General features: G+C 37.0%; 1 protein-coding gene across 5 annotated transcripts in view; it reads left to right on the forward strand.

The window, feature by feature from the left end:
- Positions 1-23,896, forward strand: part of PTPRK (protein tyrosine phosphatase receptor type K) — a 553,659-nt gene that overhangs the window by 278,601 nt on the left and 251,162 nt on the right. For all 5 annotated transcript variants that reach the window (XM_044917510.1, XM_044917509.1, XM_044917507.1 and 2 more), the window contains 2 exons: positions 240-355; positions 21,423-21,597. In XM_044917510.1, the coding sequence (XP_044773445.1) occupies positions 240-355; positions 21,423-21,597 (291 nt within the window). The remainder of the gene's footprint in view (positions 1-239; positions 356-21,422; positions 21,598-23,896) is intronic.

Consider the following 23,896-nt stretch of genomic DNA (forward strand, 5'->3'; position numbering starts at 1 on the left):
CTCAGCAGTAAATGTTGAGTGTTCTCTCTGTATACAACAATGCTGTAGCAATGATGGGGGGGGGATAAAAGGAGAATTGTGAGAGAGAGTGTGTATTTCAGTACAAAACTCCATTTTCTTCCATACGGTATTTGGGTTGGCCAAAGGTAAAAGTATTAACAACATTATTCTCTTGGGAAAAAGTAACATGGCACATTTTCTTCATGTGAAAATAATAAATATTTTTTCTGCCTTCACAGATAAATCTCCTCATTTTCTCCGTCTGGGGGACGTGGAGGTCAATGCAGGGCAGAATGCTACGTTTCAGTGTATTGCTACGGGGAGAGATGCTGTGCATAACAAGTTATGGCTGCAGGTAAGGCCAAGTGGACAGCTGAGCTAACGGGTACACTTGATTTTTAAAAAATCACAAAGTACTGCTTCTGGTGTCATTCTTGTGTGTGTGTGTGTGTGAGAGAGAGAGAGAGACAAGTTCTCTTGCGTAGGATTGTTTTAATTGACTACAGATTCATTTCAGATATTTCTGTTTTGGGAAGATGAATAAACATATAACAGTATGTAGTTAATAAATATCTGGATTAGTTTCTAATGAAAAATTAGTGTTTCTCTAAAGTTATGTGTAACTGTAAAACCATTTTTTTCTAAATCCATTCAAAGTAGGAAAAATATGAAAATTTCCTCATTTAAACTCAATTTACAAGAGCATAGCACTTAAGTAGGGACTGTCATACTCTGATACATTTACAAAAATAGTTTAAGAAACCTTTGGAAGTACTTCTGGAAATTTGAATTGGAAGAGAGCCAATTAAATTTTTTTTTCAGAACTTTTGTGTATAAGGGTTAATCACAGATCTGAGGTCAAGACATTTGCTTTGCACATATTAAATCTTCAGTAAATATCTATTTAATGAATTACAATTTGACATTATGTTGGGGAAACGTAAACGGTACATGCAAAGAGCCTTGAAAGAATCAGAGAGATAATAATAGACTAAGGAAGGTGCCAGGCTTCAGAGAGTAACTGCCAATCCCGGGGCAGTGGGGGTTGGGGGGGTGGGAGGGGCTTAGAGCAGCTCTAAAAAAAAAAGTCAGGAGGCTGGCCCAAGGAAAGATGACTGTTGAGCTAAATATTTGAGCCTAGAACGTATGTAATAATATTCTCTGAGCACTTATTATTTTTGTGTTCCATTTGCATCAGAATGAAGGAAGGGATTTAATTGGTTAGAACGAAATTCCTGAGACTGTCAATAGAGACCAAAAGAGAAAAATCATTGTAAGAGTAGCATAGTTTCTTGAACATAGACTTCAGCATTTATTTTGCCATCTTTAAAGAGGTAAAATTAGTGTTGGGGATAATCACTAGGTTGTAGGAGGTTGGGGTCATGATTATAATAAATGATTTTTGAAATCATACCTAGTATAATGACTAATATTGTACTAGTGGTTATAAATTTCTTATTTCATCAAAGCCTCACATCCACTTGGATGTTATAACCCATATACTCATATAAACTTAATTATCACTACTTTTATAATTCATTTGATTTGCAGGTATTAGGATATCATCCTGAATATGTGAAATGGGAATGAAGCCCCTATTTTTTTTTCTGTGATTATGCTGATTTCCCCTATAGATATTGAAATATAAGATAATTCTTTATAAAGAGGGTACTGTATAATATGCAGCCGTTTTATCAGCTAAACATGAAGTCAGAATCCATCTTTCTCTCAGACTAAATAAACAATTTTTAGACATCTTTTCCTAATTAGTTAATTTTTTTTTTTTTTTTTTTTTTTCATTTAGGTGGGAACATTACTTGGCCTTGACTTTAGTTGTGATCTGTATAGTCCTGTCTTGGAGAACCAGAGACTCTGCAGTCTGCCTCTGGTTTTATGCCCTAGGATTTAATATGACATTGAAATAAAAGGGTTTTGTGTACTCAGACACCAGCTGCCTTGTGGCAACAAAGACTTTCTGGCCCTGCTGGTTTGAGTGGGTTGCAGTCAAAGTATTGCTCCTTTATTGTTTGTTTCCTACTTTATGGATTGGCCCATTTCGGTATAGTTTTAAAAAATATTCCTTCTGTCATTTTTTAAAGAAAGATGAGAGATAAAAAAATAATTCTGTTAAAAATCTATTCTGCTTTCCTTTTTTTCCTTTTTTCTTTACACTGCTAAGGTGAATTTGTGTATTTCTCTTCTGTTTTGACAGTGAGTTACCCAATTCCTCAGCAGTTTATATATTTTCCTTATTCTTTAAAAAACCTTTTCTACTTTCTCAGTAATACCACTCAAATTACCTTAAGTTATTCTTTTAAATCTTCCTTCTTCATGTTTAAGAAATATTGAAAACTATCCACTACTTAGTTGAGGGATGTTTTCAAATGAATAAGACTAGTTATTTTATATAAATATATAGTGAGTCAGTCAGAGTGTGGCCGGTGATTTAAAAAAAGATCTTTTGCTTAAAGTAGTAGAAATATAATAAAGCAGAAAGAATCTTGATTCCATAATGAATCTACAAGCCAGCCCATAAAAATTGATGTCAAGTCCTGTTTACTTGGTGCAGAATGAGTTCGAGAAATCAGGAGTCCGAACTGTTAATTCTAACCTTAATTTGAACCTTTCAACCCTTCCAACCCAGTTACATGTGTGCACTTAGAGAATTCATTGAACTATTGAATCTGTTTTATAGATAAGTTCTTTCTCTATGAAAGGAGATGTGGGTAGAAACTAAGATCCCTGCCAGCTATAAGATGCTAAACTAGATCTTTGCATTATTTGTGGTGACCTGAGACATGGCCTTCATTACCTTTTTTGTTTGATGGAAGAATGTGAAATTGTTTATGTTATTAGTTTTGTATGGGTAAAAATGGCCCCTGAAATTAACTGTCATTGTGAGAACAACTGCTTAAAATACCCGCTGACAGTACTGAGAATGCATTAGAAGCAGCTCAAAATGAAAGGTCACTGCATCCTGTCACAGAAGTAATGGGATAATGGAGTAGCTGTTACACTTGCCATGGTAGATGTCATTAAAAATGGTGATTGACTTTTTATGTTTTTCAAATCACTTACATTATATAGTACTGTCAATTGATAAATGTTTAAATATGAGGTAAAACCCCCCAAAATAGAAAAGCATCCAACTTTCTGTTTTAAAGGAAAAATGATATACTACAAATGCTTTAACCCTAATACCTGATAGCATTTGACATTTAAAATAATTTATGTATGGAGGGGCGCCTGGGTGTTTCAGTCATTTAAACATCTGACTCTTGGTTTTGGCTCAGGTCATGATCTCAGGGTTGTGAGATTGAGCCTGTTCTAGCGCTGTGCTCAGTGAGGAGTCTGCTTGAGGATTCTCTCCCTCTGTCACTCCCCTGCCCCCCCCAATAAATAAATAAATAAATAAATAAATAAATAAATAAATAAATAAAATATGTATGGAAATACATTTATTTTTTATTTTTAAAGATTTTATTTACTTATTTGATAGAGAGAGACACAGCGAGACAGGGAACACAAGTAGGGGGAGTGGGAGAGGAAGCAGGCTCCCCATTGAGCAGGGAGCCTGATGTGGGGCTCCATCCCAGGACCCTGGGATCATGACCTGAGCTGAAGGCAGATGCTTAACAACTGAGCCACCCAGGTGCCCCTGGAAATACATTTAAAAAATAAATCACTTGTACATTGTCTTTAGCTTACAATTAATATGTCAGTCATTTTTTATCGTTCAAAATGACATACAAATTAATAGGTAAATTAAAAAATAGAACACACAAAAGCAAACACTTGAGTTACCTGAGCTAATCTAGGATTATTCATAAGGTATATATCATAGTGGTTCTGGATGTGTCTTTAGGGAGTGTTCTTTCCTATAAGATCTCAGATTATATAATTACAGAGTCTTAGAATTAGGTCATTCACTCTAGACATTTAGAGAACAATGACAAAATACATTACCCAGATTAACCTCCTTGTACATGCTCAATGAACTACTGATGCATAAAACAACATGGATGACTGTTTTTAAAAGTCTATTTAGTGTCAACAAGCTAGCGATATGGTAAAATTGTGAGGTTTTCTGGACCATAGCTTAAAATGGTGTGTTATGCAGTTCATTCGTGTTGGAAAAAGGACTTAGAGTAAAGACTTTAGTCGCTGTGGAGAATTTCCAAATTCCTTTTCAATCATAAAACTCAGTGAAGTAGCGTGCATTCCACATATAAACACAACATTTGTTGTCAGGTTACGATGTGCAATTTTTTCCCACATGAACAGATGTTTTTTGGTGCTTCCAACAAGTTTTAGGCCTATGCTGTTTTGTGTTTCCAAGGAACCCTCAGTGGTAGGGAATTTGTGGATCATAACTTAAGGCTTATGGTAAAACACAGGTTATAGGGGGCGCCTAGGTGGCTCAGTCGTTAAGCATCTGCCTTCAGCTCAGGTCATGATCCCAGGGTCCTGGGATCGAGCCCCGCATCAGGCTCCCTGCTCGGCGGGAAGCCTGCTTCTCCCTCTCCCGCTTCCCCTGCTTGTGTTCCCTCTCTTGCTGTGTCTCTCTCTGTCAAATAAATAAATAAAATCTTAAAAAAAAAAAAAAACCCACAGGTTATAGGAAATAAGATCACAAATGAAATTTTAATGTACAATTTATATTGAAATAAAATAAAAAACTGGTTATATTTTTTAGAAACATCAGGTAATTTTTCTCACAGGAAAGAAAAATTAGATTTTTTTTTTTTTGTAAGTTAAGAATGTTAGTCATGTCCTTTTATTGTAGTGCTAACTGATATGAAGAAAAAAGTGATGGTGGCAAAAAGTGAATATATAAGGAAATAGCTAACATAACACAACAGTTCCACTCCCAAGTATTTATACAAGAGAAATAAAGGCATGTGTTCACAAAATGACTTATGTAAGAATGTTTATAACAGCTTTATTCATAATAACCAGTAATCGTAAAGAACCCCAAAGTCCATTAACAGGAGAATGGGTAGACTATTTGTGGTTCATTGAAGCAATGGAATGTTACTCAGTAATAACAAAGAATGAGTTACCAATGTGGGTAACTCTCAGTGATAGTATGTTTTCAGAAAGGGGAAAGATAGAAAAGAGTGCATACTGTATGGTTACATTTACATTAAGTACCGGAAGAAACAAAACTAATTTATGTGATAGAAATCCGAACAGTGTTTGACTGTGGGTGATGAGGAGGGACTGGAAGTGGGCAGGGGAAACTTTCTGAGGTATTGTAAATGTCATATATATTTATTGGGGTGTTGGGTCCATGGGTGCATATACATTTGTTAGAAGTTAAGTTCTGTCCAATTCGCTGTATATACAGGTTACCTCAATAGTGAATGAGGCAAAGTGAGTATGTGGTACATTCTGGCATTACTAATCAAGCCATAGATGATAATAGCCTATAAACATTAAGCTGCATTTTGTCCATCTTGTCCATTTGAAGTTACTTGATTAGGTTCGAGGGTAATTTTTAATCAGTAGTCTATGCTGAAATACAGAATAAAGCATGTTCTGAGTGTTCTGTTATCAGAACATGTTATAAATTCTGAGGATGTAAAAGTTGAAACAGGGTTGGACTGTAATTTATGACTTAGTATTCTTTTATGAAGATCCAGTATAAGTGGACACCTACATGGCAAATCAAATAGAGCCCACTGCTGGAACATCTGTCTGACCATATGCTTTGGCTTCAGGTTCAATGTAGAAACTAAAATGCTAATGACTCCATCCATCATCACAGAGCTTGGTGGGCATGCATCATTGGATTGGACAGAGAAATTCAACAGTGGAGTTATTGTAAGTTGGACTTGTGTGGGTAGATTTGGTGACACCATTTGTTTTGGTGAATTGAAATGAGGCTGTTTAATGTGTGACTGGTAATCCTATGCAGATTGCCATCAAAGCCATGGCAGTTGGGCCAGTCTGTCAGCAATTGCCGCAGGTGCTGGCCCTGTGCCTCCTCAGTGGGCCTGCCAAAACAGGAAAGTCAGCCATCACTTTGCACTTGGTGAGGTTCATCACACTAATGTAGTATGATACAGCTAGTTTCTCAGCCCAAGGAAATGTCATTCCTTATGGAGCAATAGATAATTCAAGCAATAGATTGAGAGTAATAACTGGAGAGTAAAATTAGTAAAATGAAATGCAAATTGCTCTAAAAAAAAAAAAACCAAAGAGAGGCTGACCTCTTGGAGTACGAGTTGTTGTCAGCTGAGGATCAATGAAAATCGTTGGTCTGAAACTTCTGGGCATACAGTGTTTTGTCTATCCAGGGAGATGTAATGACCTTATTCTTGCACTGCATGTGAATATCATCATGCAAGCAGTGGAAATCAGAAGCACGGTATTTTACAAAATGAGTTAATTCAAAAGTATAAAAATTTTAGCTGATGAAACCTATCACTACTCAATTTCAAATGCCACACAGTCATCGCTCACAGAGCTCCCCATGATGCTTCCACACTATGGTATTTTTCCATGCCTATTTATACTGTCACATGAAGTGCCTGGATGTTTGTAGCGTATTTCATTTCCACAAGAGATGTTACTATCCCCAATAAGATTTCCTTTTGAGAAAAAAATCTGGTAATTTTGCATTTATTAAAATGGAGAATTCTTAGAAGAAATTGATCTATGCCTAGAAGATGAAGTTTATGGTGGGTAATTCATTGAAAACTAATTTGAGAGGAATATTTCAAAACCTAATTGACTAAACATGTAATATGTGATTAACTTATATTAGATACCATGTAAAGAAAAGAAAAGTAAGGAAAAAAGTAATGAGTTATAGTGAAAATTGTTCTACTGTCCAGACTTGATGAAAGTCCTGACATTTTCTAAGTCATTGGCCCTAAGAGTGGCTGACGCATATCTAAAATATTAGAATAAGAAAAGGCAGTATGTAATTACTAGGACAGTGAATAAAAATTACTAGAACAGTGAATAAAGTTGAAGACATGATGTCAGAATGGCTAAAGCGACATGGTATAAATATATCTTGAGATTCATGGGAGACCAGATAAACTTCATAAAATCTTAGATTCTTGGGAATATTCAAGAGGGATTTAATTTGTTCTGTATAGGTTCTAAAGTACAATACTAACTAATAGTTCGAAGCTCTATGGTGAGAGATATAAGCTGATTATAAGGAAGAACTTTGTAATTGTAGGGCTGTTGAAACTTAGTATGAGCTATTCCAGGAGGTAGTAAAACTACAATTAGTGGAAGTATCCAAGCATAATCTGGATAAGCACTTGCTAGAGCTGTAGAGGATGTTTAAGCATGAGGCTGAATACATTTTAAGATCCTTTCAGCCCTGAGAAATGCCTCTATAACTGAGTAAGAAAAGACAATATAGAATTTAAGCACTGTACTATTTCAGAGTTGAGAGAGGGCTACATCGACTGGAATGTTTGGTGAAATCATTAAGGAAGATTTGATTGAGTCTTTGAAGGATCTATAGGACCTGAATAGCAAAGATACGTGAGCATGGTTATCACTGCAGGTTAGTGCGTGTGCGAGTGGGATAGGAACGTCAGGAGAAGGATCCTATTGAAGTGGAAGGTTCGCAATGAGAAGTGGAGGTAAATACGGGTTTTGGCAGGGTTGAGACTAGGCCATGATGAAGACATAAACCAGAAAGAAGCTACTATTAGCAGTGCAGATATCAAGTAGTAAGGGCCTGGGATTGGCCGGTGCTGGTGGAATCGAAAAATACATGAGTAACGAAGGAGAGGGAGATGAAAGAAGTACCAGTTGACAGAACTGGGGAGGATGTGAGTGAAATGATCAAGTCAGCTTTCCAAATTTCCTCAAAAGTTTATTTTTTAAAGCCAGTCATTGAATTTGTTTTCTCATTTTCTGTCTTGGGACTGATTTGTCTGTTAGACCCATCTGTTTCCTTTTTTTTCTTTTCTTTCTATCTTCATAATTGCATATAAGTTATCCTAGATAGGAATGAAAGGTGAAGGGACATTCCCCCATTCCTTTTGGCTCTTTTAAGCTTTATTATTATTTTTTTAAGATTTATTTTATTTATTTGACACAGAAGAGAGAGAGAGCACAAGCAGGGGGAGCGGCAGGCAGAGGGAGAGGGAGCCCAATGCGGGGCTCGATCCCAGGACCGTGGGATCATCACCTGAGCCAAAGTCAGACGCTTAACCGACTGAGCCACCCAGGCGCCCCTCTTTTGAGGTCCTTAGGTGGTCTGATATCTACTGGAAGGCTGTTGGTGCTTTTAGCCTTGGCTTCTTTTATATCTTGCAGCTCACAGAACAGGAGTAATGTCCGAGGGCAGTGTTAACCATGTCTCTGGTGCTTCTCTGATTTCTTGTAAACTGATAGATAAACACTAGCCTGCTATTTAATTCTAATTGTCTCTTTTTATTCTTAGTTTAAGCAGTAGTGACTTTTTTTTCTGTGTATATGCTGATTTACAATTATCTCTGTTTCACTTAAGAGACCATGTACCATTTGGTAGCTAAGCTATCACTCTTGTCAGTCTGCTGCTTTTCCTCAGGGCATTGGTTTATTTGAGTTCAGGGCATTATATTCTTCCTTCCTGGCTTCATACAAAGAATTACGGGCTATTGGTCTTGAAGCAAAATCATTGACCAAGTATCATGGATTGTAATGTTTATCTTTTATCTTCGGCATTTTGGGTGTGTATGTATGTAAATGGTGAACATCAGAACATTTAATCATATTTAATATTTAGGATTGTTAAGTATCCCTGAGGTCATTTTAGTTGGCTTTCTGTGGCTTTCTACCATAAAGAGTTCAATGCCTTGAATATAGAGTCCATTCTTTTCCATCTTCAATAATTTATCAACTCTTGGGTTTGTTGTCTGCAGATTACATAATTGATTATAAATGAATAATGTGTGGAAAATACTTTATCTTTCTTATCTATCCCTGGAGCATAACTGAAAGCCCGGCAGTCATAGAAGCTCAAGGATTTCTTCCTATCGATATCTATAAATAACAATTTACTGCTTTTTCTGTGCAAGAATAATGCACTCTTCTGTTGTTCCTAAAGCTGCCCTTCAGTGTGTTTTCTAAGTGTGTCACATCAAACACTTTACAACTTTCCATTGACTTCCTGTGATCAGTGTTACAATGTGGAGGCTCTGGTAGCAGGCTGGGTTTCTTCGTTATGAAAAGCAATCTGATATAAAGATCTGATATTTATAAAATCATTTTATTATACAACAAAACATAGAAAATCACACAAAAATAAGAACAATGGATGAATTTTTATAAGGTACACACCACACAGGACAAGAAAGGGACTTTGCCAGCCAGCCTACGGGCTCCTTCTGAGGGCTCAGTCCCAGCCACACCTGAGCCAGCTCTCTACCTCTGCAAGTAATGGTTTTCATAACTTTTAGCCCTTCTTTGTTTTTGCATAGTTTTTTTCCCACTTATACGTACATTCCTAAACGCTCTAAATTAGTCTTGTCTAATTTTTAAAATAGGTTTTTTAAAGTCTCTTTTAATCTGTGGTTTTGTCCTGTCTCCCTTTCTTTTACTCACAGTTTGTCTATTGAGGAGGAGCCCAGACCGCTGACTGGTGGTTTTGCACTGTCTGCATTTTACTGATTGCATACAAATGTCCTCTTCAATTCAACACGTTCTGAATTTTTCTGTAAATTGGCAGCCACATCCAGAGTCAAGTTTGATCCTTTGGCCATGCTGGAGGTGGTGCCTGGTATGATTACAGGAGGCACAAAATGTCTCTCTCTCTCTCTCTTTGAGATCTTGATAGCCATCGATGCTGAATGCCTATATTCGTTGTGCGGGCTGTAAATTGTGATCTAATTCTATTATTTCTTTTGTATTAGTTTAGTTCAAGAAGAGATACTTCTCATCTACCTTTCACTACCCAGTAACATACTTCATTAGGGGAAGGGAGGATAAATGCTCAGATCTTTGCTTTAGTTATTGGTTGTCAATATAATGAGTTGATTCCTTACCATTCTCCAAAGGTGACTGATTCTTCTTCTTCTTATGAACTCGTGGACTTAAACATGTTTAATTGACTTCAGTTTGTTGTAATTATTACTATTATTACCGCTATTAAAACTCAAACGGGCCCATCTTTGGCTAGTGAGAACCTCTTCAGGTTGACTCCAGAGTTCTTTTGATAGGACTTCAGTGGTTTTTGGTAGTTTCCTGCCATCTGATACCGTGAGATGCTTCATCATCATTTCCTACATATTCTTCTCTAGACCTGGTGTGCTGGTTTGGTTTAGTGAGAAATTGTATTTCAGGACCATGATGTGGTTGCTGAAGGGTACTCATTTTGTTAGACCTTTTCAGTGAACAGAAGTTAGGGAAAATGCATATTTAAAGATAAAATATCAGGTGCCTGGGTGGCTCAGTCATTAAGCATCTGCCTTCAGCTCAGGTCGTGATCCCAGGGTCCTGGGATCGAGCCCCACATCGGGCTCCCTCCTCGGGGGGAAGCCTGCTTCTCCCTCTCCCACTCCCGCTGCTTGTGTTTCTGCTCCCGCTATCTCTGTCTCTGTCAAATAAATAAATAAAATCTTAAAAAAAAAATAAAGATAAAATATCTATGAGTTCTTATTTCTGTTTCAACTTTAAGCCTAAAGATTTTCAGTTACTGTTTTCTCTATTACAGCTTGTCAGTTATGGGTTCTCTTTTCCATGCTACTATTCTTGGGTCACAGGGGAAGAGAGAATACTCCATAATTCCTCATTTTTAAAATCTGACGTCATTTTGAATACTTGTACCATATAATCAGCATGTAACTATTGCATACTATACTCTCTCTCCTATAGCCCTTATTTACTTAGTTCTGCAGGTAGCTGTGTTTTTAGTGATCACTATCAGTTTGTATCTCATATCTTCCCAGTAACTTTGGTTGTTTGAAAGTCATCTTGTGGTAGAGTGTTCAAGAATAGCACATAAAATTAATATTCCCTGAGTTTGTGGATGTTGATAATAGTTTATATGTGCACTTGGTACCCTTGATTCTTTTTTTAAGATTTTATTTATTTATTTGAGAGAGAGAGGGAGAGAGAACAAGCATGAGCAGGGGGAGGGATAGAGGGAGAGGGAGAGAATCTCAAGTGGACTCCTCACTGAGCGTGAACCCCGACACAGAGCTCGATCTCACAACTCTGAGATCATGACCTGAGTTGAAATCAGGGGTTGGATGCTTAACCAACTGAGCCACCCAGGCGCTCCTGTGCCCTTCTTAGGTCAGTTTTGCAGGATATAAAGTCCTTTGTTCACATTTTCTTTCCTTGAATAACTTTAATTTGCTACTTCATTTCATTCTGGCATAAAGCCTTGCTATCAAAGTCTGATAATATTTGTTTCCTTATAAGTCATCTATCTGCTTTTTCTAGATATTCAAAGGATTTTTTTTCCTTTTTTTTTTTTTTTTAAGATTCTAATTTTATCAGAATATGTATCACTGTGGGTCATTCTAGGCTACTATTCTCAGGTATGTGGTGTGTTCTTCCATTGTGTATTTTTAAAACTTTTTTTTTTTAATTTTCAGAAGGTGCTTTTAGTTATTATTTAAGTACTTTTTTTGTTTCCTTGCTTCTGTATGGACTTGTGTTATCTCTCTGTTTGATCTTCTTTGCGTTTCATCATTAATAGTCACTATCTCTGGAATCCTTTTTGTTCTCTTTATTTTAAATTAAAAGTCTCTTTTTTCCCCAACATTCTGTTTTGCTTAAGACATCATCTGTTGATTTTATTTACACTAGTTAATCATACTTCTGAAATGACTTTTTTCTTTCATTTCTAATTTTTCTTGAGTTCTGTCATCTTATTTATGAGTTTTATTAATTCAAATTTATATTATTCTTTCATGTCATGAATCATTTTCTTAATATGTTTTAGCATAGCTTGAAATATTAGGTTTCAGTTTTGATCTGTTTTATGGGCATATTTTCCTGGCTTACTTTCAGAGACTCTGGGGTTTATACTCTGCTCTTTATTCTATTTTAAACTTATAATAACTTTATGTTGGACTTGACCTTGATACTTTTTTTTTTAAAGATTTTATTTATTTATTTGACAGAGAGAGACACAGCGAGAGAGGGAACACAAGCAGGGGGAGTGGGAGAGGGAGAAGCAGGCTTCCCGCTGAGCAGGGAGCCGGATGTGGGGTTTGATCCCAGCACCTTGGGATCATGACCTGAGCCAAAGGCAGATGCTTAACAACTGAGCCACGCAGGCACCCCAACCCCATTCTTTTTTTTTTTTTTTAAGATTTTATTTATTTATTTGACAGAGAGAGACACAGAGAGGGAGGGAATACAAGCAGGGGGAATGGGAGAGGGAGAAGCAGGCTTCCCGCTGAGCAGGGAGCCCGATGCGGGGCTCGATCCCAGGACCCTGGGATCACGACCTGAGCCGAAGGCAGACGCTTAATGACTGAGCCACCCAGGCGCCCCGACCTTGATACTTCTAAGCGGTTCATTTTTATGTGAATTATATTGTCTCGAAATTTTAAAATGGGATGTGGAGTTCAGGAAAACTTTTCTGATTTCAAGAATCCGTCTTTTGTTCCTGTGAGATATGTTTAAAAATATGGCCACTTGCTTTCTCGGATTTCTTGATTTTGTTCTCATCTCCACTCTGTCTGGGCCTCTTCTTTCCTTGCTTTCTCTTATTGTTTTGTCTGTTTTTATGTGTCAGATTGAGAAAGACTGAAAAATTATCCCACTGCCACCAAGTTGCCAGAATCCCCCAAGTGTAATGCTTTAATTGTATTGGTCTCTTTGCTCTACTCAATTTCCCTCTTACTATGAATGGCATAGTTTTATAATTGTAAACTCACGTGCTTTATATTCCTTATTTTCTCCAGTGCAGTTTGATGCAACCAGCCAATACCGTTGTTTATATTCCTTAGTTTGTCTAAAATTTTCTAAGGTCACAAATGCACGGTCACCCAGAACTTTACCTTCTATAGGTATTTGATTAGGAATATCTAATGGTAATATTTTGCATCTCTTTACTACATCATGCTATGGACTAAAAATGTCTCTTTTACTACTGGCAATAGAGTTACTATTGCCTCTAAGTCTAACCAGATTTAGAGAACCAATTCTAGAAAACCTAGAGCCAAAGCAGATCAGAAAACTCAGCTTTAAAAAATCTGTTCTTTTAGGGCACCTGGGTGGCTCAGTTGGTTAAGCGACTGCCTTCGGCTCAGGTCATGATCCTGGAGTCCCGGGATCGAGTCCCGCATCGGGCTCCCTGTTCGGCAGGGAGTCTGCTTCTCCCTCTGACCCTCCTCCCTCTCATGCTCTCTGTCTCTCATTCTCTCTCTCTCAAATAAATAAATAAAATCTTTAAAAAAAAATCTATTCTTTTAGAAGCATTTCTGGTAACAAAATCATCTGTATCTGTCAGTGTTCAAATGTGAAAAGCATATGTATATGTGTGTATACCGCCCCCCCCCCCCCCCCCTTCTTTTTAATCCTAAAAGGATTTACTGCAGGGAATTGGTTTTTGTGACTGTGGGGCTGGCTAGGCAAGTCTGAAGTCTGCAGGTCAAACCCTTGGGAGGGGCAGGCTGGTGTACTCAGGCACAAACTCAAGTTGCTGTTTATAGGTGGAATTTCTTCAACTTCAGCGGAGCCTCAGCTCTGCTTTTAAAACATTTTAACTAATTGAATCAAGTCCACCCAGATTATCTAGGATAATCTCCCTTACTTAGTGTCACTTGGTTATATAGACTTCAGTTCCATCTCCAGAATCCCTTTACAGGGACACCTAGTTTGATTGAATAACTTGGGACTGTAGCGTAGACAAGTTGAATTATCAAAAGACCATCACAGTTATTAAATTTTTATTTGCTTAGATATTATGTTGATTATTATCTTCATTATATTGCTGTTATCAGGATTTGCAATGAGAACTTTTATACAATTAGTCTCATTAATATTCTCAACATCTTTGTTGAATAGCAGGTACAAATAGATACCCCCAGTTTTAAATAAAAAGATGGAGATGTGAGAAATAATGAGAATTGTGAAGCTACTAAATGGTTGTTTCAGGACTGGAACCTAGGTATCATCCTCCATCAGGTGTGGTTCAGTCCACTTTCTCATGCTCTCTGTGTCACTCCTTCTACCTCAACACTACGGAGACACCTATGCTTCGTAGGTTAAAACTCTTTTTCTTGTTTAATAGCTGACTTTACATTTTTCACACTTGGGTAATGATCGATTCTTGTAATTTGTTATCCCCAGCACATTTTTACCTGCTTTTTAATCAGAATTATTTTTGCAATCTCTCTTTTTTTTCTGTGTCAAATATCATTCAGCTTGTTCAGTCCTTTCATTGCCAAATAGTAAATATGTTGACCAACTTAATATTGTCATTTTAGTGTAATTTTCCTCGAAGAACACTTTGTTCTTATTAAATGCTTAATCTGTTGAAATAAATATTATAATTTCTAGTGGATATAAATAAGTGCTTTTCTCAAAACAGTAACATGTTTCTAATTTTAGAAATGTCTAGATTTCTAAGCCTTTAATTTTGCCATAAAACCTTTTGTGTTTCTAAAATTCTTGGTTTAATTGTTCAATAATAATAATAATAGCTTATGAGAAAGAAAAAAGCGTCCCTATGGTAGACAAGCCCTGGTAAGGAATCCTCAGTTCCTTGGCATTAATTTGGCTGGGTTGTTGTATGATTCACTTCAACCTTACTTAATTATATTGTGCAAATTTACTTTGGGTTTAGTTTTGGGCAAAAGGGCAAGTACTGACAGATCATATGCCATCCTCTTAGTCCTCTTAATGTATTCAACAGGAACCTAAATACCAAATGTAGGGAAACAGTCTCTTAACAGTTTCTCTGACTCCAAGAGGATGGAGGGATCATATATCATCATGTGCCCAAGAAAGGCAGTGAAAAATAAATAACCCGATAAATGTAATTTAATATTTTCTTCAAGTCAACAGAGTGAAATAATCCCTGCAAGTATTCTAAGAGCCACATTATTTAATTTTAAATTAAATTGGATTAATTCTATTCTTCAAGCTTTGAAAAGAAAAGCTGAGATAAACTGTATCATATTTTAACTGTACCATATTAACTTTTAGGAGTTCAAGCTGAAAGTAATATAAAACCAAGTGTATTATGTCCTTTAACAGGAAGTCCAAGAAAGAAAGGGGCTCTAGGAGTTGTTGATACCATTTCAAACACTTGATCAAGAACCTGATTCTGGGGCGCCTGAGTGGCTCAGTTGGCTAAGCGACTGCCTTCGGCTCAGGTCATGATCCTGGAGTTCCGGGATCGAGTCCCACATCGGGCTCCCCACTCAGCAGAGAGTCTGCTTCTCCCTCTGACCCTCCCCCCTCTCATGCTATCTCTATGTCATTCTCTCTCTCAAATAAATAAATAAAATCTTTAAAAAAAAAAAAAAAAAAAAAAAGAACCTGATTCTGTCTTCCTCCCTGATGTGCTGTCCTCTGTGTGTCCACTTTTCCCTCACATTGGCTTCTCTCACATTGACAAGTCCACTCTTTTAGTTTTAGGCATAACGAGAAAAAGAAAAGAGGACCCACTGTGTCTTCTCTAGAAGTGTGAAAACCTTCCTGGAAGGGAATTGGCCTGTTTTTGTCGAATCTCATTGGCCAGAATCAGGGTACACACCATTTTTATACCTTTCACTATGATTAGGAATAGGACTTCCATGATTGTTTTCTACCAGTGTGTCTCAAGCTGTAATGTCTTGATGCGTAACCTAGGGATCTTGTGAAAATGTAGATTTCGATTCAGTAGGTTTAGAGTGATCTCTAGACTTAGGCTTTGTAACAATTTGACAGGTGATTCTGATGCTGCTGGTCTGTAGATCACACTCGGAATAGCAAGGGCTTTGATTAATAACCTGGGTATTATAGATGTTGAGAATTAACCAATATTATCACTGCACTACTTTAAGCCGGGTACCGAACTTGTCAAGTAAACACTGCATATGGCCTGCATGAGGGAGCTTACTTAGTTAAATAGGGGAGTAATAACTCAGACTCTAATGACAAATCTCAGCAACCTGTATGGAGACACAGCAACTAAGAAAGCATGGTGAGGATATGAGAAGTGGGGGAGAGAAAAAGGCAAAGTGTTAGGTTATAATCCTTGGATCATATAATTTTGTGGTTCGTTTCTCAGTATTTCTCAGAGTTGGGGATATTTACAGTGGCAAAATCATGCAAAAAAAACTCAAAGCAGGATAGAGAGCCTGGAACTGAAGAATGTAAAAGCAGAAAACTATATGTAAACACTGCTGCATAAAGGAGAAATTTAACATGACTTCTTTCTTCCTTCATAGTGCTGCCCACTCTGCTAAACTGATAGTTTGTAGTCAGTCAGGCAAAGACCTATTATTTTGGATTACAGAAGAAAAGTTATCATTATTTTTTACTTCTGAAATGTACATGTCATCATTTGCTATTTTTAACTGTAATGCATTACTAGAAGCTGAGTAAATAATGCAATGTCTAGTAGAGTAAATTATATTTCTCTTTGGTACAATGCATTGACCAAGGCTTTACAACAAATAATCAATTCATTGGACTGGACCTATAATATAAATGGGGGAAAAAAGCAACTTTGGCTTAGTTTAGAGGAAATACTGCTGGATTTTGTGTCATTAAACCTGGTTTAGAGTTTTAATCCTGCTACTAACAGGCTACATATCACATTTCTAATCTTTCTGAATCCTGATTTTATGATCTTTAAATGGAAATAACTGTCACATAGGTTTTTTTTGAGATTGCAGTGACAGAACCAAGATAATAGCCTATGTACCATCAGGTACATGGAGGCACTTATTAAATGATTATTGAAGATAAGCCTGAATATTATGAGGGTATAATGGTATGATGAATGGTTATTGTTATTTCAAGAGATAAATAACATGTATGTCAGGGGCGCCTGGGTGGCTCAGTTGTTAAGCGTCTGACTTTGGCTTGGGTCATGATCCCAGGGTCCTGGGATCAAGCCCCGCATTGGGCTCCCTGATCAGTGGGGAGCCTGCATCTCCCTCTACCACTCCCCCTGCTTGTGGTCCCTCTCTCACTGTGTCTCTCTCTGTCAAATAAATAAAATCTTAAAAAAAAAATAGCACGTATGTCTACTGTGCTCTTTAATTATATAAACAATGTATATCCTATATAAGCAATTTTGTGCTTATGTTAGCATATTACTAAACACAAATATAAACATAATGTAATCACCTCTGTGTACTCCTTGATCTCCTTAAGCAGGCCCCTCAATGTCTTTAAGTTGAGGTATTGTTCAGAAATACCTTGGCATAAATGATCTCCAGATGCCTTTGAGGTTCTGTATTTATGTAGCTTCCCTTTATTATTACTTTTAACTAATGATTAGTATATTTTGTTATAATAATTTATAAAAGCCTAAGGAGGGCTTACATATTCTTGTCTCTCAAAACAGCAGTGAATTTAATTCATTTTAACCAAGAACTTGAGCAACTCAGTAAATAAAGATAATATATATGGTGGCAGGGAAGAAAAATATGTATGTAAGTAAGACTTGAAACCCTACCTTTAGGGTGATTTCGTATACCAAGAGGGAAAAAAGTATATATCTATATCTGTATCCATCTATATATGATATGATATGAGAAGTGGGGGAGATCTCTTTCTCTCCCTTATATATATATATCTGTATATACTTTATAGATACATAGTAACTTTTATAGAGAGAGATATATAGAGATTTCCCCCACTTCTCATATCATATCATATCATATATATATATATATATATATACACATACATACATATATATATATAGAGAGAGAGAGAATATATTAGAAGAGATTCAAGATAGAAAAGCCTGTCATTGAGGCTTTGATGGCTGGTTGTAAAGTAAGGGGTCAAGTGAGGTCTCATTGAAAATGCAGGAAGGGAAAAATGAAGGGGGGGAAATCGGAGGGGGAGACGAACCATGAGAGACTGTGGATTCTGAGAAACAAACTGAGGGTTCTAGAGGGGAGGAGGGGTGGGGGGATGGGTTAGCCTGGTGAAGGCACGTATTACATGGAGCACTGGGTGTTATACGCAAACAATGAATCATGGAACACTACATCAAAAACTAATGATGTAATGTGTGGTGACTAACATAACATAATAATAAAAAAAAAGAATGCAGAGGATTGAAGAAATGGGAGAATCACATGGTCAGCTGTGGTTCTAGAGGAAACCGTCATAGCACGGGAACTTGGATATCCTAAGGTCGTAAAAGAGGCTGTTGGGCATCACTGAGGCCAGGGTGAGTTTGGGGATCACTGAGAATATTCACAGGACTATGCTGGAGAGGACACTTTAGCCTGGTAGATCACTGTGATGGGAATGATACTTGGGGATGCTGGGAATTCCAGAAGTTGAGAGGTTGGTGAGTGGGATTGTAGAGGAATGTCGTTCTGCAAGGGACGAACTAGGTAATGGTGGCCTTCCCTAAAGTTGAGGAAGGCCAGAGAAGAAAACATGCCCTCCTTTAAAGAAAAGTTTGGAGGAAGGTGGTATCATGAGATGAATGGCAATTAAGATGGAAAGAGGAAATAATGATGACTGAGAGAGAAACATTGAAGGTACTTGGAATCTCTTCATTAGAGAAGATGGGCTTTTGAAAGGCATGGAGTTAAAAGACGTGGGTGTGTGTGTGCACACACAAGGTAATTCAGAAGGAGGGCTGCCAAGGGACTTGGCTGGTCTTGTAGAAGAGCTGAGAACTATAAATGGCAGAGAGGAAGGTGCTGGAAGGTTGAGGGCACCATTGGAGGGATAAGTTAGAGGAAGAGGAAGTGAGAGTATGTGCAGGTATAAAGAGTGCCTTCCAGTTAGAAAGATTGTATCAAATGATGTAATCATTGAAAAAAGGGCAGCCTGAAATTTGCATATGTAATGGATTTTTGTTTGTGTCGTTTGTATGGATAAAGAATCTAGACTTGATTTTATGGATTTTTATCTTAAGACTTCTGAATATAAGCTGCATATATAAGCTTATGCTTATATGCTTAATGAAGAGAAAATACAATATAAGCATTTTGTCTTCATTATTATCCAGGAGAATGATCAGAGATCTTGGTGCAAAAATCATGGAATAGGTGGGTAAGGAAAGAGTTAACAAAAAGCTGAATGAATAAGGGGCACCTGCGTGGCTCAGTTCTTGAGTCTGCCTTAGGCTCAGGTCATGATCCCAGGGTCCTGGAATAGACCCCCATGGATCCAACCCCAGGTCATTGGGCTCTCTGCTCAGCGGGAATTCTGCTTCTCCCTTTCCCACTCCCCACTGCTTGTGTTCCTTCTCTTGCTGTCCCTCTCTCTCTCTCTCTGTCAAAATAAATAAATAAAATCTTTTAAAAAAATGCTGAATGAATAAAATATGGTAAAATCATAGTTGGGACTTTGTGTCCTTAGGTGTATATGTATGCGTATGCATACCCATACATGCGTATATACTACATAGTATGCACAGATACATCATTTCAGGGATGTGGAGAAAAGAGAGTACGGATACAGTGGATTTTAGGATTTAAAGTTACTAAAATAATAGAATGATCCCTTTATTATTTACTCTTTTAAAAAATACAAAGTGCTTCAGCCATGAAAAAATTATAGGAAACAGTAAGATGACCACTAATGTACCCACCAAATTTAAAAGAAGTTGACATTTTGCATTTTTACTTCATATACTAATTTTTGTTAAGGAATTTTATTTAAGGTTTTAACATGTATACGTGTATTTCACATCAGCGGAATAATGGAGCTGGTTGTGATCGCTATTGCTAATTTTTCAGTAATTTTAGGAGCCAAACGATATTACATTGGTAATGTGAAAGTGACCATAGTGGGAGTATTTACACCACAGAAATTCGGACATGATACAAATCAACACTTTATATTTTTGGTTAGGAACGAGTTGTTCAGCATTTTACCAGCACACTGCTGGTCTTAGTTTGCATAAACATTTACACTGTATTTTGTTGGATGGCCAAATCTCAATCTATTCAGGAAAATTTGGATCTTTCCCATATTGAACTGTTCTTATATTGAAATGATTCTGAGTTTGACATTCTTGTACATTATCTCTTTGATCACATATGCAAAAATGATTCATTCAGATGTAGAAATATAGAAGTGAACTTTTGGGTGCTAGGGTATATACATCTTTAGATTTACTAGATAGTAACAAATTATCTTCTAAAATGACTGTAATATTTTATACTTCCATTTGTAATTTTAGAGTTTTTGTTTCGCACATCTAGTAGTATGAGATGATCTTTAAGTAGTATGAAAGGATACCAGGATATTTAGCATTTCACCAACAAGAGTTGAGGTTGAGGATCATGACCGGTTCTTTCTCATAGTTATGACTTTTCTTTTGCCCTTTGTGCTGTCTTTGACATATAGACATTTTAAAATTAAGGTTGAGGATTTCTTTTCATGGTTATTAGACATATACATTTTTTCTTTTTATAGCCTGTCCACATTTTGATAGGGTTGTTTGTCTTTTTTCTTATTGAACTGTAGAAGATCTTTACATAACCTGGCTATTTATCTTTTGATGGATTATTTCCATGACAAATATCTTATCACAGTTCGTGGCTTGGTTTTTTTCACTTTATTTATGATGTCTTTCAACATATAGAAGTTATAAATTTTATTATAGTTGAATTTTTCAACCATTTCCTTTATAGCTTACACTTACTGGTCTTGTGTGAGGTACCCTGATGTCATAAATATGCTTTTCAGTATTTCATTTTGAAAGTTGACAGATATGCTATTAACATTTAGGTCCTTTTGATTACTTCTCTTAAACAGTATAAATTGGCTGTCATTAATGCCAAAGAGATAAGGTTTGCAAAGAGGTACAGATTTTGGTTTGGCTCTAAATTATTCATCAGTATTTTATTGTCATTCTGTGGCCGGTCACATGCTACACTTTTAGAATACAAAGATGCATTGGGCATGGTCTTGGTCTTCTTATGGGGACAAACCTATTATATAGCACATGCTATATAGAATAAGGGCTAAAAGAAGCTCCCATATGTATACTCTGGGAAAAGGAATTATATGCCATGGGGCCAATAACTGTTCTGTTAATTCATATGCTCTGAGCCAATAACAATTTTATGGAAAATAGTAGTAATGTATAATATCAGTGCTATACCCCTAAAGGATACCAGTGTTTATTTCCATGCTTTTTTTGGGTTGAATGACAATGGAAAAGATTTGTGGGGCTACATAGACATTTTCCTCCTAATTTAGGAACAAGAATAATTTATCACAGGTATCGGTTGCTAAGATGCTTTAGATTTATGGAAATGTTAAGAACCTGTCTTTTAAAGATTGGTTTCTGCTTGCAGAGACGAAATGGAGAAGATATACCAGTAGCCCAGACTAAGAACATCAATCACAGAAGATTTGCTGCTTCCTTTAGATTGCAGGAAGTGACAAAAACTGACCAGGATTTGTACCGCTGTGTAACGCAGTCAGAACGAGGCTCCGGTGTGTCCAATTTCGCTCAACTTATTGTAAGAGGTAAAGTTGCTTTCACTTCATGAAATTGCTTGGCTTGGTTAGAACAAAGCAGCCTTGTAGATATTTTGATTAATTTTTAAACCTGCTGCTCTTCATCGCAAGTCACCGAAAAATTTTATCATATAAAAGTTCTGCTCATGTCTTAAAGTAAAATAAGACTGTTGTACATTTGTCGAACAAGGTTTCAACAAGTGTTTTCCATAGAAAGGAATCTATTTTAAAAAGCTGTAATAGGGCTAACCATGTAGAACACTTTATTCCATTTTGCCACCATCTAGTTTTGCATTTTAATTTTAGACTTGCTTTTCCTGTTTAAAATAGCTCCACAGATACCACTTTTGTTCTTCAAAGCATTGTGGCCATGAGGTCAAGGTCAGAGTTTCTATCCCCATGGAGATCTGTAAAGGTTAACAGTATCAAAACCCAGTGGTGGTGGATGTTCACCAATTCTGGCCCCCAGAGGATCTTAGAAAGTTAGGCTTGCTAAGTGGTCTTTAGCTTAGCTTGACAAGTACACGTGCACAATGTGTATTAAATTCATTCAAGATTTACTGGGTCCCTGATACTATGAAACATATACACCAAATATATACACTGTTCCAGTTTGTGGAGATAAAATTGTAAATAAACTACAAAGTCCCTGACCATGTAGAGCTCAACATTGAGGTGTATTAGGCACACTATATAGAAAAATACTGAAAATGTATCAAATTATGGTATATGTTATGAAGAAACATAAATACTCAAAGTGATGGTGATTAATATTTTTGTTAGGGTGATCTGGAAGACCTCTTTGAGAGGGGCAGTTGAACTGAAGCCCTAAAAATGAGGAATTGGGTACCTGGGTGGCTGAGTCCGTTAAGCGTCTGCCTTTGGCTCAGGTCCTGATCCCAGGGTCCTGGGATCGAGTCCCACATCAGGCTCCCCGCTTGGCGGGGAGTCTGCTTCTCTGCCCCTCCCCTGGCTCATGTGCATTCTCTCTCACTCGCTCACTCTCTTTCTCTCTCAAATAAATAAGATCTTTAAAAAAAATAAAAATAAAAATGAGTAATCTATTTCCTATGTGAAAATTTAAAGGAAATACAGCTCTGTTGAATAGACTCCGGCATCAATCAATAATGACACAAATGAAAATAATTATAAACCACCTAAATCTCCTCAAGTTTGGGAGATCGTAACAAGAATGTCTAACCTGAACTGAGATTTATCTGAGACATCAAGACAAGGTCCTTGTGAGTGAGCTTTCTTTGAGATAGCATCTGAAGGTTGAGAACCGTTGTTCAGGTGAGGGATGTGGATGTGGGGGCAGGGATAAGAGAAATAAATGCCCGCAGGAAGTGCCAGGCAGAGAACAGGGCACGTGTCAAGGCTCAGAGGCTGGAAGGAGAACATGAGAGACATCCATATTCAAGTTAATCTATTTTAAATGCTTGACATCAGATGTCTTTTACATATATTATTTCATTTTAAGATTTACTTGATTTTAATACTTTAACCTTTAATGCTTTAGAGAGAAGAAAATTGAAATTCAGACTATATGATAATTGCCCAGAGCCACAAAAATCTAATAATTGACTGAACCAGAATTTAACCCTGTGTTTCTTGACTCCTGAGGCTGGGCTCCTGCTTTTCCACCACAGCTTTATCTCACATTATCATGATTAAATAATGCCACTAGCCGTTTGTAATGCTTTTTGTCTTGAGAGATCCTATAGATCATTTTTTTTTAAAAAAGTTTGTCTTTGTAGACTGGATATGACTCTGTATTAAATAAGACTTCTCTCGTGTCTCCAGAGTCAGCTCATATCATCTGCTTAAGTTCATGAAATCACAGTCCCAATTAATCAAATAATAAGAAAATAGGATAGTATTTTAGCGTTCAGTGCTCAGGCAAGGTTCAGGCAGAGAGACGATTTTTATGTTTGTAGATGCTTGTATACTCATCTCTCTTGAGCCTGTTCCAGCCTCTTTCTCACCTGAGCCTACTTTGGAAAGCCTGAAGGTGTCCTTGGGTAGTCTTCAGAGTGATTAATATGCTCTGGATACCGGAAGTTGGGTGTGCCCTTGAGTCATCATGCTCACTGATGTGTATGGTACTCTGCATTTGATGTGCAGGCGCTTAAAGAGCTGGTGGCTTTTCATAGCGCAGTTAGAGTGCTTTTGAATACCATACAGTTATTTATATGTGTGTCTGTCTGTCTGTATGTGCGTATGTCGATGTGTATATATACGTATATATACATATATATACTTTTTTTGAGGAAGTGGTCTTGTGGTGTATTCAACAGTTTGTAGAAAG

Source organism: Neomonachus schauinslandi, chromosome 8 (genome assembly GCF_002201575.2).
Source record: "Neomonachus schauinslandi chromosome 8, ASM220157v2, whole genome shotgun sequence".
NCBI lineage: Eukaryota > Metazoa > Chordata > Mammalia > Carnivora > Phocidae > Neomonachus > Neomonachus schauinslandi.